Source organism: Perissodus microlepis, chromosome 5, assembly GCF_051167445.1.
Source record: "Perissodus microlepis isolate ML-2025 ecotype Zambia chromosome 5, ASM5116744v1, whole genome shotgun sequence".
In the NCBI taxonomy this organism is placed as follows: Eukaryota; Metazoa; Chordata; class Actinopteri; order Cichliformes; family Cichlidae; genus Perissodus; species Perissodus microlepis.
This window is the reverse complement of record NC_140465.1, coordinates 14,213,964-14,230,061: the sequence shown is the minus strand read 5'-3', so window position 1 is coordinate 14,230,061 and position 16,098 is coordinate 14,213,964. Positions and strand designations below refer to the sequence as shown.

Sequence of the window (16,098 nt, the reverse complement as noted above, 5' to 3'; positions counted from 1 at the left end):
TAAAATGTGGAGAGAAAGAGTCTCTTATGGGTGTAACACAATGGTGAGACTTGTTTTTCACTGGTTATGTATATAATCGGTGAGACTTGTTTTTCACTGGTTATGTATATAATCAGTTTTGTATTCTTGTTTGCCTGTTTTAGTTAAACAGTGGTAATTTTATTTTGGTGATTTTATGACCTACAACACTGTTTCTAAAAAAAACAAGTACACTTTGAAAAATAAAAACAGAATGCAATAATTTAAAAATGATTTAAAACCTATATTTAGTTGAAAATAATACAGAAATATATCAAACTGTTTTTAAAAAAAAGCTCATTTAATGTTTTGCCAGCAACACTTAAAAAAAAAAAATTAGGAAGGAGCAACAAAAGATAGCAAAAGTGGTTCAAAGCCAAAAAAATAACTCATTATGATTACACTTAATGAATAACGTTATTATACATAAAACGGAAAACCTAGAAAAAAAAGTGAACCTGAAAAAGGTTCACAGTTGCACACACAAACTTTGGAAACACATAACCTTTAAATAAACCTCATTTTTTCATAAACAGGATCAAGAAACACTGCCACATATTGTGGGCCTGACTACAGCGTAGTAGAAAATCTTCCTGTGGTCTTTGCAATCAAAGTCACGGATACTCTGACTTCGCCAAGCTAAAGCGCAAAGTGCACATTAATGATGGGTAAAGCAAGGCTTTGTGCAAACATTCAAAGCAATTGTGTCAACTGTTTCGAGACACTCATCCCTACAGTGACACCTACTGGCCAGTTTTGCTATTGTCACAGGTTGACAATGCTCTTCTTCTCTAAATGACCATAGAGAAAAGTGTTGCACACTTCTACCACTCTATCAATAATTATGAATATGTTTTGAAGAAATTCCCATACAACAAAAGGAGAAAAACCTGTAAGAACCTTAAACGACAAAGCTGTGACTGTAAGCAAATACCATTTCCTCCCTTTTAAGTTTACATAAATGTGGTTGTTTCCGTTGTTTTGAAATTCAGTGAAATGTAAACAAACCAATTTATAAAATGTTTGTTTATTGTGACAACAATTTCAATGTCACCTGCTTTGTAGGTAGGGTGTAGATGTAGAGGTGGGGAACTCCAGGCCTCAAGGGCCGGTGTCCAGCAGGTTTTAGATATCACCCTGGGTCAACACACCTGAATCAAATGATTAGTTCATCACCAGGCCTCCGGAGAACTTCAAGACATGTTGAGGAGGTAATTTAGCTATTAGAATCAGCTGTGTTGGATCAAGGACACATTTAAATCCTGCAGGACACTGGCCCTTGAGGCCAGGGGTTCTGCCACCCCTGGTGTAGAGTGTAGGCCTCAGTGATCTTTATAGAAGATGTTTCATTTACAGTGGAACGAATGTAGTTAATTATGCCAATGAAAAATTAAAACGTCTATGTAAATATGTTTATTCACAAATATTAGTTTTTCAGCTGTTTTGCGGATGAGTTGGCTTCTTTTTTTGTAACTTACCTCCCTAGACGTGGCAAAAATCTTTTCACACTTACTGTGGGTATACACGGGTATTTTTTGCCAAGCTCTAAAGGTGTGGATAAACAACACCTTATTCATGCCATCATCAGTGACCTCTACAGTGGCATCAGCAGTTGCACTATGGGTGCCATGAGTTTCACTCACCCAGCTGTCAAAAATTTCCTACAATCTCTGCTGAGTCCTGAGCTGTGGTTACTGCTGCCACTCCTGCTCCTGGTCTCGGTCCAGCTGCTGCTGACTTTCAAACTTTCTGGAAGTTTGTGGTGACACCTGGTGTGGTATCGCCCTCAGTTGATACTAACAATCAACTGAAGGCGAACGCACCAAAACTTGAATTAGCTGTGATCACATTATGTGGGTGTTTTGAACTGCACTGTGTTTCAGAAGATCTGCGCTTCATAAGCTCAACACAGCATTGAAGTTTTAGTATGGAGCATCCCACCCTAGTGCAAATGTCACAGGTAACATCTGTAAAGGGCCCACTAATCCTAAATAATATGAAATGGTGTATTCGGGGCCCGATTTTTATTTTTCACTTTAGTTTCAGTAGGGTGACTGGACAAAAACTGTGGAGTTGGGTGATTTAAGAATTAAAAAACTGGACAGCAAATATGCCTCTTTTCTTAAGAAACATTTTATGAAGCCCCTGTAATGAAAGCGTTACATGATCACGTATATCAAAAAACAAAAAAAATGCATGCCTGAATTTTGGGGGAAAAGAAAAAAAAAAAAAAAGGAGTTGGGAGTGAATTTCCTGATTCAGATATTCATTTTCTGGATGCTGCCATCCAGAAGTGTTTTTAGTAAAGGTCTTGCTCATTTTAGCAAGTGTGCCAAACTTCTGCAAGTATTACAACGGCATGCTTCTGTCCAGATGCTACATATTAGTACAGCTTCATGAAACGTATATTTTATAAACAGTTTAAATACTCCCCCACTCAGACCCCGTTCCCAACTTTGTGTACTTGGATGAGGTGTTACAATGATTCACGAAACCACTTTATGAGTCTATGCAAACTTCACAGAGAGCAAGGCCTGATCTGCAATCCAAGTTTACTTCAGTTTACCTCATTTGTCAAAATTGGACTGTTAACTAAACCCCAACATGCTCATTGCTCCGTCCTCACGTCACCTCGTCTCCTGTAACCCAGGCAACAAGAGCGCTAAAAATAACTTGGGACCCAAAGTAGATCAGCCATTTTCACTGTGGCCTGTAATTCCCTGCATCTAAATAAAGGTACATTTGAAAAACTTCATAACTGCAAAGAGTGAAACTGCTGCTTGCTTTAATATATTCAACATTATGCCTGTTTCTCAGGTAGAAAGAAAACCACTTGGGCAAATGACTCAATATGTGTTTGCTGCCAGGAGAAGCTGAAAATCAGGGGTTTAAATCATTGTCAATCTTCATTTTGTGTGATGGCATGAAACATAGCATGATCTCAAAAGATAATGTCAATTACATTAATAGTTGCATCATATACAATAATTAACTTGAACACCTCATATGAACCCCAATCCTTGTTTCTACCTGAGAAACTCCAAATCAGTAGAAATAAAAACTATTTTTAGAGTAATTAGGGGTAAAACGACTCTATAACAGGCTACAGAAGCTAATCGTGTCAGCTAAGAAGAGGAAACTGATGCTATAATTCACACAGGCTCACACGGATCCTTCCCACCTTGGATCAGCGGTTCAGGTGTGTGGTGGTGTAATGGAGTGGGTGATTTCTTTTTAATTTTGTTTTTTTTTGCCAAACTTTGGCACATTTAAATGCCACAGCCTACCTTCTTACCACCTTTTGTTATTTGCGCTCATCGTCACAAACACAGACAGGAGATCTTCCTAACGTAATGTGCAGTGCTTCAAAATACAGATTTTTACAATAACAATTTAATCTTCTATGTATAAATAATTTCTGATCTCTCTCGTGTTTTCAAGCAAATCCATTCAAAATATATGTCTTCTTTAAATGAAGACATATAGGGCCTATTAATGCCAACTCACCAAAACACAGAAGTCCACTTACTTGTGCAGTACTGCTATCTCATTCTCAATGCTGTTTTCCTTGCCCTCTAAGGCCTTCTTGGGGATACACTTGACGGCCACCAATTTCTGAGTCCTCTTCTCCTCAGCCAAGACCACCTCAGAGAAAGCCCCCCTGAAACACAAACACACAAGTCTGTTAGACCTGAGTTTATTTATCCCAGGGGCTTCAGCTTTTCACATGCGTCGCTGACACTCTACAGAAAATAAATTCCAGCTCCGATGTTAAACTGGTCTAACTTTTGTAATTCTTGGCTACCAGCATCTAAAAGATAATATAAATTTTAGCCTGCTGATGCCAGATTGTGTTTATTTTTAATATCAGCCGCCTCCCGAAGTCTTTGGCGTGCTGAGTCAAGTTTTGGAAAGACTACAACCTGGTGGGATGAGTTGGAAGCACCAGTATTAAATATCGAGGTTTATCTCAGTGACAAATGTTGATACTGGCCAAAGGATTTTAAGTCTGACTCATGTAATGCTGTATATCAGTTGTATGCTACAGTTTACATTGTCACAGATTGAATAATGGTGTATGTAAAAGTCCATATGAACAATAAATGGGGAAAAAGTAGCCTCAGAATTTTTTCCCCCTTTTGGATGTATTGCAGGCTTCATAAAACTTACTGTTATGTTATAAAATTCACTGTCTTCTTATTTATCTGTATTTGTTTCTAATTTAGCTATATTCAGGGGTGCACATAAGTGGTCCGCAGGTGCGCATTCGCTGTCAAAATAAAAGACGCGCACCAGATAAGAAGTTGCAACGCATGTTTTTTCACGGTATATTCTGCACCACATCTCTGTGCGTTCATCATTTGTTTGAAGCCAGCTCACCTCCTGCAACCACTTTTCCGAGAATACCTGCTTCTTTTGCGGTTCGGACTCCTTCGGACATTTCTTTGGTGGTGGAGGAACACCAAAGTAATTGCTTAAAGGAGCTTGCTTCTTCGACATCTTTAAGAGTTCTAAACAAATGTCTGTCCTCCTCCAGAAAATCTTATGTACGCAAGCGCGCGTTGCAACTTCTTATCTGGTGCGCGTCTTTTATTTTGACAGCGAATGCGCACCTGCGGACCACTTATGTGCACCCCTGTCTATATTTGTTTCTCTATTGTTTTCTCTTGTTTTAACCGATTGTGAAGCACTTTGGTCAACTCCGTTGTTTTTAAATGTGCTATACAAATACATTTTGAATTGAATTTGAATTGAATTTTGCCTTTTACCATCATTTACGTAAAGAACCCAGGCTTTGACTAGCTGAAGTACTGCAACGACAAATCTGACAGCCTTTTACACTTTTTTCTTTTTTATTCTCTTGGTTTCTGTATTCAGGAAAATCAAAACAAGTAAAGCATCTGAAGTCAGAGTAGCAAAAGAATAATAGCACTTTCCCATGACCCATTTCAGAGTGGAGGTGGACCTCGAGCATTTTGACCACAGCCCGAAGAGTTCTGACTCAGCTCCAGTGCTGTTCAATAGCTATAACTCCTGAGCCACAATGATAGGCTTTGACACCGCAATACAACAGAGACAAGGTCACGGTAGCTTCAATGCAACGTTTTGGTTTCTTCATGTGTAATGTCACTTACTGTTTCAAACTGTGATGATTTTAATAAAATAAAATAAATAAATAAGCAAGACTAAAGGAAAAAACATTGATAACATAAAAATGACATAACACTCTCCCTGCAGCAGAAGGTCTTCTGATTACTGATTTGTTTAGCCTACTAATCAGTCTACCATATTATTATTCATAATATAATATATAATATTCATAATATTAAGCTGTACTTCACATACCAGAATAAATAAAAGGAAGAGCTTCCATGAAAAAACTAGGGTCTTCCTGATTTTTAATTTTTCATATTTTTCCATACACCTAAATTACAGAGCCTTTTTAGGGGGGGAAAACAGATGGAAAGACCACTATGGCACATAATAATCCTGGTAATTAGCCCTAAAGCTTAACATCTGTGCATCCCATACCCATGACCTTATACTGTGTTTACAACACATAGGATAGACTGTTGGGATGATGAAGTGGGTAGTGTCGGGTATATATTTGGTTTTCTACTAAGTGCTAATGTTGGATGAATCTGAGCGTTTTGAAGTGAATACATTTCTTACAGTAATGTGTAACACAGGCAAATTTATTAATTTCAAAGCTTTTGATACTCTCATGCTTGAATTCACTGGATCATTCTCACTGATTTTTATGAATTTTTAGAATAGAATAGAATAGAATTCAACTTTATTGTTATTGCACATGTCACAAGTGCAGGCAACGAAATGCAGTTTGCATCCATCCAGAAACTGCTTTAGCCATAATATAGATATATTACAAAAATATATATTAGCAATAATATAGATATATAGATATATTACAGGAATGGGTCTATTATAGGTCATTTTTGCAATGGTGGTTCTTCCAAAAGTCTTATTGCACGAGGTCATCACTCTCAGTCAGTTTATTTATAAAGTCCATTTAAACACAACACAGTGCTAAACAGCAAGTAAACCATTATAACAAGAGTGAAAATGTTTAGAACAATAAAAATGATGATTTTATCCAATATTCTTCAGGTAGGAGTGTCAGGCAAGCCATTACACAACAAACACAAAAATCTGATTTTTTTATATCTCACCTGAAGAAAATCTGAATTCTAGTAAAGGATGTGTAGTTTTACAGGAAAGTTTACATAGCTTGAAATAACTCACAATGATGTCTTGCGATGAAGCAGTAATTCACACTACAACAGACACTGACAGTGAACAATGTTTGTTTTTTGTTTTCTCAAAAAAAAAAAAATCTATGATCATTAAAGTATTAGCTGCCAATACCATGTTCAAACATGTCCCTGTTTTCTTAAAACCAATGGTATGATAAAAACTCAGATCAAAAGTGAAATCGGTTGTTATCGCTCTGGTTCCAGGCAGTTGTTTGTGTAGACAGAAAGGAAGGACATGCATTCAGTCTAGAGATTTACAGATTCATTATTACTGCCAAACATGAAGACTTGTTTTCATACCAGCGACACCTGAAAAACAAGCAACTCTCTCTTCTCTGTAAAGTAATCCTAGAAAAAAAAGAATCCTGCGAAACACATTTACATTCATAATTCAAATTTTAATTTTAAATAAAATAAATAAATTCTTGAAAGAAGGCTGATTTTGCCTAATGTAATTTATGGCTCCTGAGTTATATCAGGATTTTCCATAAAGGGACACTGTGTTGGCAAAGGTCGAGTGCACTGAGCAGTGATAGATGTCGCCCGCAGTCCTATTTTGGCTCAGCGTTTGTGTTCCTGTTTGCATGTCTTGCAGTATTTATAACAGTTGTTTGTGTCTTTTGCTTTAGGAAATTACTTTCGTAGTGAAATAAAGCCCATGATCAGTGTAACAAACTCAAAAATTGGGTTCCCATTTTGCTACTACTATTGAAATACACGCTGCCATGCATGACATTGTGATATTTAAATTTTGACATGACAGGCAGTGGTGCACGCTGAATAACACTGGCAATGGCTTCCTTACAAAATAACTACAGTGAAACTGCTTGCTTCCTGCTTACGTTTAAAGAAATTGAATATGCAAACAGAGGGCTTACAATTACCTTTTTTTAGTTATCAAGCAAAATTCGTAAAGACAACAAATGAACAGTAGTTGAGCTTAGATATATATGTTTTACAACGGGTCCTTCCACAAACTTTATGCAGTGACCCTCATGCAGGTCTCTGGTGGTGTTAACTACAAAAACTCAAAGAACCCTGAACCCAGATCTTGATAAGACTAACTGTGAGTGAGGCTTTGTGGTCGTGTGTCAACAAGAAACTAAAACTTGTGCAGGAATGCCATCTGCTTTGGCAGAAATCCAGCTCTGTGGAGGAGGTTGTCACTGCTGCAAATTCCTCTGCAGCATCTGGAGAATTTAGCTGACATTCTCCATGCTTCCACTGACAAACCAAAAGGGCTCTTGGGAAGTGTCAAACAGTGGTTCACAGAGACGGTCTTTGACTACAGATATTCAAGGGGGGGGGGTTTATTTGTTTCGCAAGATAAAAACTGTATAACCATTTTGACATGTGAAATGGTCCTTGAATTGTTTAAAATAACTTGATATTTATATTTAACCACATTTTGCCATAAACACTCCCCCAAGAAAAAAAAAAACCCTTTTACGTTCTTGACTTCCCATCAGAAAATAAGACTGGTCATTGTTTTTATGTAGTTCCCAAAATTACTTCCCTATTTTCTGAATATCAGGAAACAGTCCTTCACTGCGTTGGTCCTTTAAAGTGACACTTTTACTGAGCAGCAGCCTTGACGGCCACTGTTTAATAAAAACAGAAGAAGCAGACACAAGTTCAGCCAACTGCCTTCTATGCTTGTCACCACACAGGAGATGCCAAACAAATGTAGCAGCAACCCTTAAGTACTGTTGTTATACAACTGTTTTACAGTAAATTATCTGAGTATTATTTGATGTGTCTGCAACTGGCACCGTGCAGCCTAAAAAAACATGAAGAATATAGAAAGGATGGCTGTGTCGGGTGAGTTTGCTGAAGGTTAATCCTAACCAAGGTTTCAGTTGGATTATAAGGTAAACAAACGTGTTTACAGAGCTGTTCCCGTTCCAAACAGGACGTTCTAATCGGCACCATGGGAACTGTGTCCAGAAACAGGAAACACTCAGTCCCCTCACCCTCACGCACACACAGGCATGCAGACATGGTACGACTGGACAGCTATTAGCTGCTAAGCCCTTAATGAGGACTAGCTTGCCATTATACAAACAGTAGGGCATTTCTCAGAAAAACACTGTGTAAATACTTTACACAGTGGTTTCAATATATACATACTGTATATAGTCAAATATAGAAAAGACATATACACATTTAGGCCTCACACAGTTTAAATATTTGCATAAACTCCGTCTCTGTTGGTTTTACACCCCACCCAAACATTTGAATAAGATGCTGGGTTGTTTTTTTTTATTATTATTATTAATTTTATTCATCGTAAATGGTCAAATGTCAGCAGACCCCTCTGTTTCTTCTATTTTGAACACAACACCTTTTTTATTTTGTTACTGTTGTATTGTATAAAGTAAGTGTCAGTGATGATGCAGATATGTACAGCACATATGCCAATTAAAATGAACTCTGCAAAGCAAACATTAAAAAAAGAAAATCAACAAGGAAGTATTTCTTATGTGGCAGTGACGTTTTGAGAATACTAATCTTCTCTGACTATCTGCCATGGAAAAAGGACATTTCTTATTTCTCAAACTCACAGCAATTCTGCCATCTGTCCTGCTGAGAAGTTGGTCAAGAAGGTATGTAAACAGATGACAAAACTGTAACTGTGGAAAGGTCAGAGAGACATAGGGAAGGACCATCTGGCCCAATAAGAGCTGAGAGATACCCAACTGTGAAACTGGACCTGAAACATAAAAAGACCATCTTTGCTCTGTGGGCCTCCCAAACATGAAGAACAGCACAATCAAACCACAATCACTCTCGATTTACATATAACAACACAGCACACGGACACAACACATCAGTAAAATGTGGTCATCTAACCCTAAAGGGAGACCCATTTAAATTCTTGAATTACCATTTTTTTTGCTCCACCAAGGCAAAGACACAAATCTGAGACAGTGAAAAATGCTTGTCCGTCTGTCAGCAACATCACACAAAAACTGCCAGAATTTAGCCTACATTAACCACATCTACCTCATGAGTAAATAATGTTGCCTATGTTGTGTTTACAGCCTATTGTTTTGAATCACCTGATCAAAACGACCATTTACACATGGCTAATATCTCAAAATTATACACCGTGCCTCCTTTGTCACTGGCGCCTTGATGCAGCAGGTTATGACAATATCAAAATACATCTCTCACTTCCAACTCATCACATATGGACACATGTATAAGAGCCCTTGGCATCAAATCACATAAAGGCAGTGGTTAACCCATCCAATACGATGGGTTAACTTTTGGCATATTTTAACTCAAACTGAAAGTTTTTCCTATACTATATTCCAATATTACACTATACCTAACACAGTAGTGTGCCTAGCAAGTAAAAAAGGAAGTGAAAATCAGTAAGTGAAGATCAAATAAACTCAGAAGCTTCCAGATTATCCTCCAAACCTTTTCTGTCGTTGAAAGCCCACCATTACCCCTCTGCATTGAACACAAACTAGCAAAGCATTGTATTGGTGTGGAGCTGCGATGAGTATGTTTGCATTCTGTTCTCCTAGTTTACACATCTGCAGCATTAAACCTTCCTATGGGGCTAAGACTTGCTGTGATTGCATACCGAGTGAGGATGTATACACATACTGTATCACAAATGTGAAAAGTAAAATGAAAAAGAGATTTATTTACTTTTAAATGGTTTAAATAAACCATTTAAAAACCATTAAATAAAATAAGGCAACACGGTGGCACGGTGGTTAGCACTGTTGCTGCACAGCAAGAAGGTCCTGAGTTCAATTCCACCATCAGGCTGGGGTCTTTCTCTGTGGAGTTTGCATGTTCTCCCCGTGTTTGCGTGGGTTCCCTCCGGGCACTCCGGCTTCCTCCCACCGTCCAGCTTGTGGAGATAGGTTAATTGATTAATCCAAATTGCCCATAGGTGTGAGTGTGAATGGTTGTCTGTCTCTATGTGTTAGCCCTGCGACAGACTGGCGAGCTGTCCAGGGTGTACCCCGCCACTCGCCCTATGACAGCTGGGATAGGCCCCCGCGACCCTGAAAAGGATAAGCGGAAGCGAATGGATGGATGGTTTAAAATATGACCTACTGATATTGACAAAGTGCACCAAAGACCAGCACCATGGCTAAACTATGTTTTTTAGTGTAATACCTCAGTACAATCCACACTACAGTTCAGTGAAGTAATATTACATAACCAAACCAAGAAAACCAAACTGCTACATCTAGAGCTATGAGCAACATGGGGAGCTACTGGCTAGAGTGAACTCATCAATTCACCAAAAGACAAACATTGCTCCTGAAGTCTGTACTGTTGTCAGTCTCTGAATGGTGTTAGCAGACAGACAGCAATCCCATGATTCCTATGTCCTCTCTAGGTTACTATCCAAATATTTCTGTAACTGTAAATCTAAATATTGGAAACACTAACAATTTACTTTTAGCCATCTGATCTGTTCATGAGACACCAACAAAAGATATTTTCTGACTTTTTATATGGAATACTATTTGTAAATTAAAACAGCTTTAAATCTACAAGTACACAAGTGCTGGCATCAATAATGGTCAGCTTGTAAAATTTTTCAGCTTGTGAAAAATTTTCAGCAGAAAAAATCTGTCCTTCACTGAGAATAATTAAGCCACTCTGACGATACACAGTCTATCTGGACCAATCATCTCATGACGTAGCCTCTGCAGCTAACGTTGTTTCTGAGGATAGAAATTCTTGGTTTTGTTATCTGCTATTTCCTCAATAAATAACAAAATGAAACACTCTTAAACTGTCATCACAAAATAACTGAAGGTTTCAAGTCTGAACTATGGCCAGTGCAGTAAGAGGTCACCTTACCAACTCCAGTTAATTCAGAACACTGCTGCCTGGATTTTAACTGGCACTAAGAAATATGAACATATTTCTTACTCCAATAATAAATCAATGTTAAACTTAGACTGGCTGACCATTCAATTTTGTATCCATTTTAAAAGAAAAAGCTACTTTTAGAGGCTACCTTATCCACAAGGGGGGTCACCACAGCAGGTAGCTCTCTAAAAATGCACCTCATGAGGTAGCTTGACTTCACAAATCTTGTTGTCCTTAAAGTATTTTTTGGGAAAGCTAGAAGCTGTTCACTGTGTCCATGGAAAAAAACAAAACAAATGATACACACACACACACACACACACACACACACACACACACACACACACACACACACACACACACACACACACACAGTATTTTGAATTTTGGATTAAGTAAAATCCAACTTTGAATTTTTGCCGTTCTCCAGAGCCCATAAAAAGGTATTTGGGAGAGCCATACAACAATCCCCCAAAAGCTTCCATTACCTTGAACCTTGCCCTGATATACTGAATGCTCATATATACATCTACCTGCTAGTAAAGATTATGTTCAACTATAACTTAAGGTATTGCATGCAGAGCAAGTTTCAAAAAAGCAACAAGAAATTTCTAAAACTTTTTGACATGGAAATGCTAAGTATATACACACATTTAGGGAAGATTTACCCTCAAAAAGTGCACTGTAAAAAAATCAAGTTGGTATTTTGCATTGATAAGCTGGTCCTGCTGTTTCAGAGATTCAGGATTCATCCAATTCCCATGAAAAGACAGCAGCAAGGAGAATTTTATGGTTTGCTCCAGAAGCTGAAGCTGTATCATGAATGCTTTCGTACATATTTCAGGAAGTCAATGGGGCAGTTTGAGCTCCTGTTGGCATAGTTGGGACCACAACTGAGGAGCCAGAGAAATCATTTCAGAGAGGTGATTGCGCCTAGCTGTTTATCTGAGGTAAAACAGTATTAAGTTAATATTTCCATATCATTGTATATTCACTACCGATGTGCATGTTAAGCTACAAGGACTCTTGTTGCTTAATATAGTGGTCTGATTACTAAATATTTTACGTGTCCTGTGTTTAAAGGCCTTTAAAGTCTTCACTCATTGATTTTGTTTTATAACTTGATTATTTATGGATTCTGACTCTCTTTGGTAAACAAATTAAATTTCCACCACGCACCTCTTTGCAGTACGCCATTGGACAGGCATCGACAAAAGACAAAGTAACAAGAAGCTCTTAAATAATGTAAAAAAAATCTACCCAGCTAAAAAAAAAAAAAAACCACACACACACACACACACACACACACACACACAGAGTAGTTTGCTGGTAGTTTGAGTGTTGAAAGAGATCAAAAATAAAATTTAAAAGGGAATGAATATTTGCCATAAATTGGCCGGAAAAAGGACAAATAGACATAAATGGTTACTCTTGGTGGATGTTTACATAGCTCACTGCTATCTAGAGGCCTAAACTCTGTTACTACCAGAGCTTTAGTATCCATTTAAGATAAAAATAGACCCAACTTTCCACTGTTTAAACTCCACTTACTGGCAGGAATTGCTTTGAAGCACATACATGAAAACAAAATCCCCCAATCAAATCATATAGCGGAGTATAATTAAGTTAGACAGCAAAGAACACGTATCCCTAAGGATTTCTTGGACTGGAGATAATAAGCGCATGGAATGTCTTTTCAAGCCAGTTTGCTGATATGTGGACAGCTTGAAATGTGAGAAATACGGACAATAAAGGATTATAACAATGGAGAAGGACTGTGGGAAGATGTACATGACAAGCCTGCGAGTGTACTAAAAGCTGTTAGGGGGATATATTGCTGTGAGCAGATGGAGTTGCCTAAGTGGGCCAGACAGTGGGCATATATGTATGTATGTGTGTGTGTGTGTGTGTGTGTGTGTGTGTGTGTGTGTGTGTGTGTGTGTGTGTGTGTGTGTGTGTGTGTGTGTGTGTGTGTGTGTGTGTGTGTGTGTGGATTCAGGAACTGCAGGCTATGCCATGCTGAGTTGCAGACTTCTGTTCGAATTAGGTCAGGGCAGGGCTGAAGGGCTGAAGGTGCCATAAGCAGGGATGGATTTTGAGGATTGTGCTGGAGTTGGAAATAGTTCTAAACTGTCATTGTTCCAAGGAATGGTTAAACTCCACTGATCTATGCTATGGCTGCTAGAGTGTCTCAATGAATGCATATTTAGAATGCAAAAATCTGTCCCACTTGATTACTATTTTTGGAATTTGAAACTGAAAGAGCAGCGAAAAGACAGAATAAGCCAGAGACACTATTACAAGGACACAGTAATGTATTGTCTTGTGCTATGCTTTACAGTACTGGAGCAAAGCCCCATCCACCTTCTTCCTTTTAATATCATCTATTCTGCAGCTCAGGCTCAATTAAAAAAAATAAAGAAAACCAGTCTTCTTTTTAAGCTAGCTATGAGGTGATAACGTTACAGAAAAATTTATACTTTTGGGGTTTATGTGAAGATTAAAAACTGACGTTATAATAAGCACTATTACGGGAATACGATGGGATAAATATGGTGGTAAATGAAGAGATGGGAGAGTTAGGACACAGACAGAAAAAAGAAGCACGGAGAGATGAAAAATAGATGAAGTGGGGCAGCTCTCATGCTGTGAGATTCATCTGCTCCATAAAGGTGGCTGTTTCTTTTGTCTGAACGGCTTTGTTAATCATCATTTTGAATTCGTTTGATTCAACTTCACACGCAAATGCTGTAGTAAAAGTGAGTCTGTGCTTATTTTCCTTCAAACTCCATGTGTGTCTGAACCTCCACACTACACTTTAGACTATAAATATGTTGGCATAGGGATGTGTGGGGTGATTGCTCACTTATTACTTGGAAATATTGCACAACACAGCAACGAAGTAATGAATTGCAGCAATATGGATTCAGCAGCATCATCCAAATTCAGACGATATAAATATAGTAATTATGTATAGGAACTGTATTACTTTACAAGATTATGGAAATACTATGTAAACACAATATTTGCGGCAACTAACTGTGGTTGAGGATGTAGTACACACTCAATTTCTGGGCAATCACTTTCATTTGCAAAGTGACTGCACAGGTTACCTAATGAGATGCAACCTCCAAACAACTGCAGTACATCTTGGACTCACTTCAATCCCTCTCTGACAAATTGGCAAAGAATTCAACTAACTGCCATCTAATTTAGAAATACAGATCGCCAATCAGGTGCAAGCAACCTGACTCAGTAAGAACCAATGAGTGCAACTTGTCTATGCTGCAAGTTGCTCGATTCTGACTCAATTGATTGTGCAAAGTTGACATTTTGCAGTTAAACTGGCCCCTACAGCAACTACGTCACCATCTGAAGAAACTTCTTTCAGCTGTTTCCTTATTTACGTGTCACCACACTAGATGGCTCTTCATATTTGCATATCCCCCCAAGGGATTTGTGTTTCCTCCCAGTCTTAAAACGGGGACCATGTTAGGCACATGTGTGAACCACTGCACTACAAAGCCACGGTATCATTAACTGTGCAGGGATTTCTGAATTTTAATTTCAAATCTCTGAAGTTCTGGCTGCACTCTAAATAATTAATATGAATTCCTGTGTATGCAGGTAGCAACAGGTTTGCAACATACCACAACTGATTTGTGATTTTTGCAGACAAAGGCCCGCAGCATGTCCCTTAATTACTATAAGATTTATATACTATAAGAGAGGTTAGTACGTGTTTTAGAGAGACCGTGGTCTCTCTAAATCAGAGTTGTCAAACATAAGGCCCAGGGGCCATAACTGACCTAGTAAAGACTCCAATGCGTTTTTTATTTTTGTTTGCTTGTTTTAAACAGCTTTTCCTACTGGCAGTAAGCTAACAGAACTTTTTTCTGTAGTTTTATACATTTATTTATGAGTTCTGACAGATTTTTGTCATTTACTACAGCAGCATTTTTATCCTTGTAGAAAAACTGAGCTGTACTGTTGAAACTGCACTTCTTTTTCTGATAATAAATGGGATTAAATGCGTAGTTAAACATCTTTACACTGACAGAAAGGGGAGTTTGGCTTAATCAGCCCACTTAAGCTCAAAGTGGGCTGAATGTGGCCCATGGTGTAAAATGAGTTTGACTTTCCTGCTCTAAACAATAATATGATTTACTGTAAGAACATTTAATGCTACAGCATGGTCAAAGCCTCATCTCTGGTCATGCAAATCATCGTCATTGACAAATGAAACTGTGCGTAAAAGTGCCCAAATAAACACACTCAGACGTATGAACATTTAGTGCTGAGTTATTGAACCCTTCCACTCAGGAGCAGAGAGCCCTTAGACAGAGAGGCAAATCAGTGTTAAAACCCATGTAACAGCCCAGAGGCATGAGTATGAGGTAACAAGTGGAGCAAAAGGTTCCTCTTTTCACTAACAGATTGTGTCCCAGCACTAACTGTTGATTCTGTACAACAAATCAACAAAAATCTTGTTTCTCAGTGAAATGCTGGATTCATCAGCAACACAGTTACATATCAAAGAAATGCACACTGATTAAGTTAAAAAGATTAGTATCTCATCCATCTAATAGACACTAAACAATATAAGCTCACTCTGAAGTCTATATCTGTGCTCTTTGCTTGGTAAAAAGAGAAGAGAAGTGATGAATGGATCCTCTTTCATTCTCAGAGTTGCCAAGTCAAATGGGGGGAGCTGAAGGTCAACAAGAGATAACAGAAATAGAGAGGTTTTATTGATTATTATAATTATACTGCATGTGCCTATAAACATACACAACAGGGCAGAAAAGAAAAACAAGTGTTGTCGGGATGAATCCTTTTACTCACTGTGCCTCTCCATCACCCCCGCATGTACAAAAACACAACTCTTACCAAATCAATTGCAGCCAATAGCAGATCCTACAAACAACGAGGGCCACTGGGTCACCATAGA

The 16,098-nt window shown here is 38.2% G+C and overlaps 1 protein-coding gene across 9 annotated transcripts in view; it reads right to left on the bottom strand.

Moving 5' to 3' along the window:
* camk1b (calcium/calmodulin-dependent protein kinase Ib) overlaps positions 1 to 16,098 on the bottom strand; it is a 40,808-nt gene that overhangs the window by 11,250 nt on the left and 13,460 nt on the right. For all 9 annotated transcript variants that reach the window (XM_084928050.1, XM_084928053.1, XM_084928055.1 and 6 more), the window contains one exon: positions 3,548 to 3,679. In XM_084928050.1, the coding sequence (XP_084784176.1) occupies positions 3,548 to 3,679 (132 nt within the window). The remainder of the gene's footprint in view (positions 1 to 3,547; positions 3,680 to 16,098) is intronic.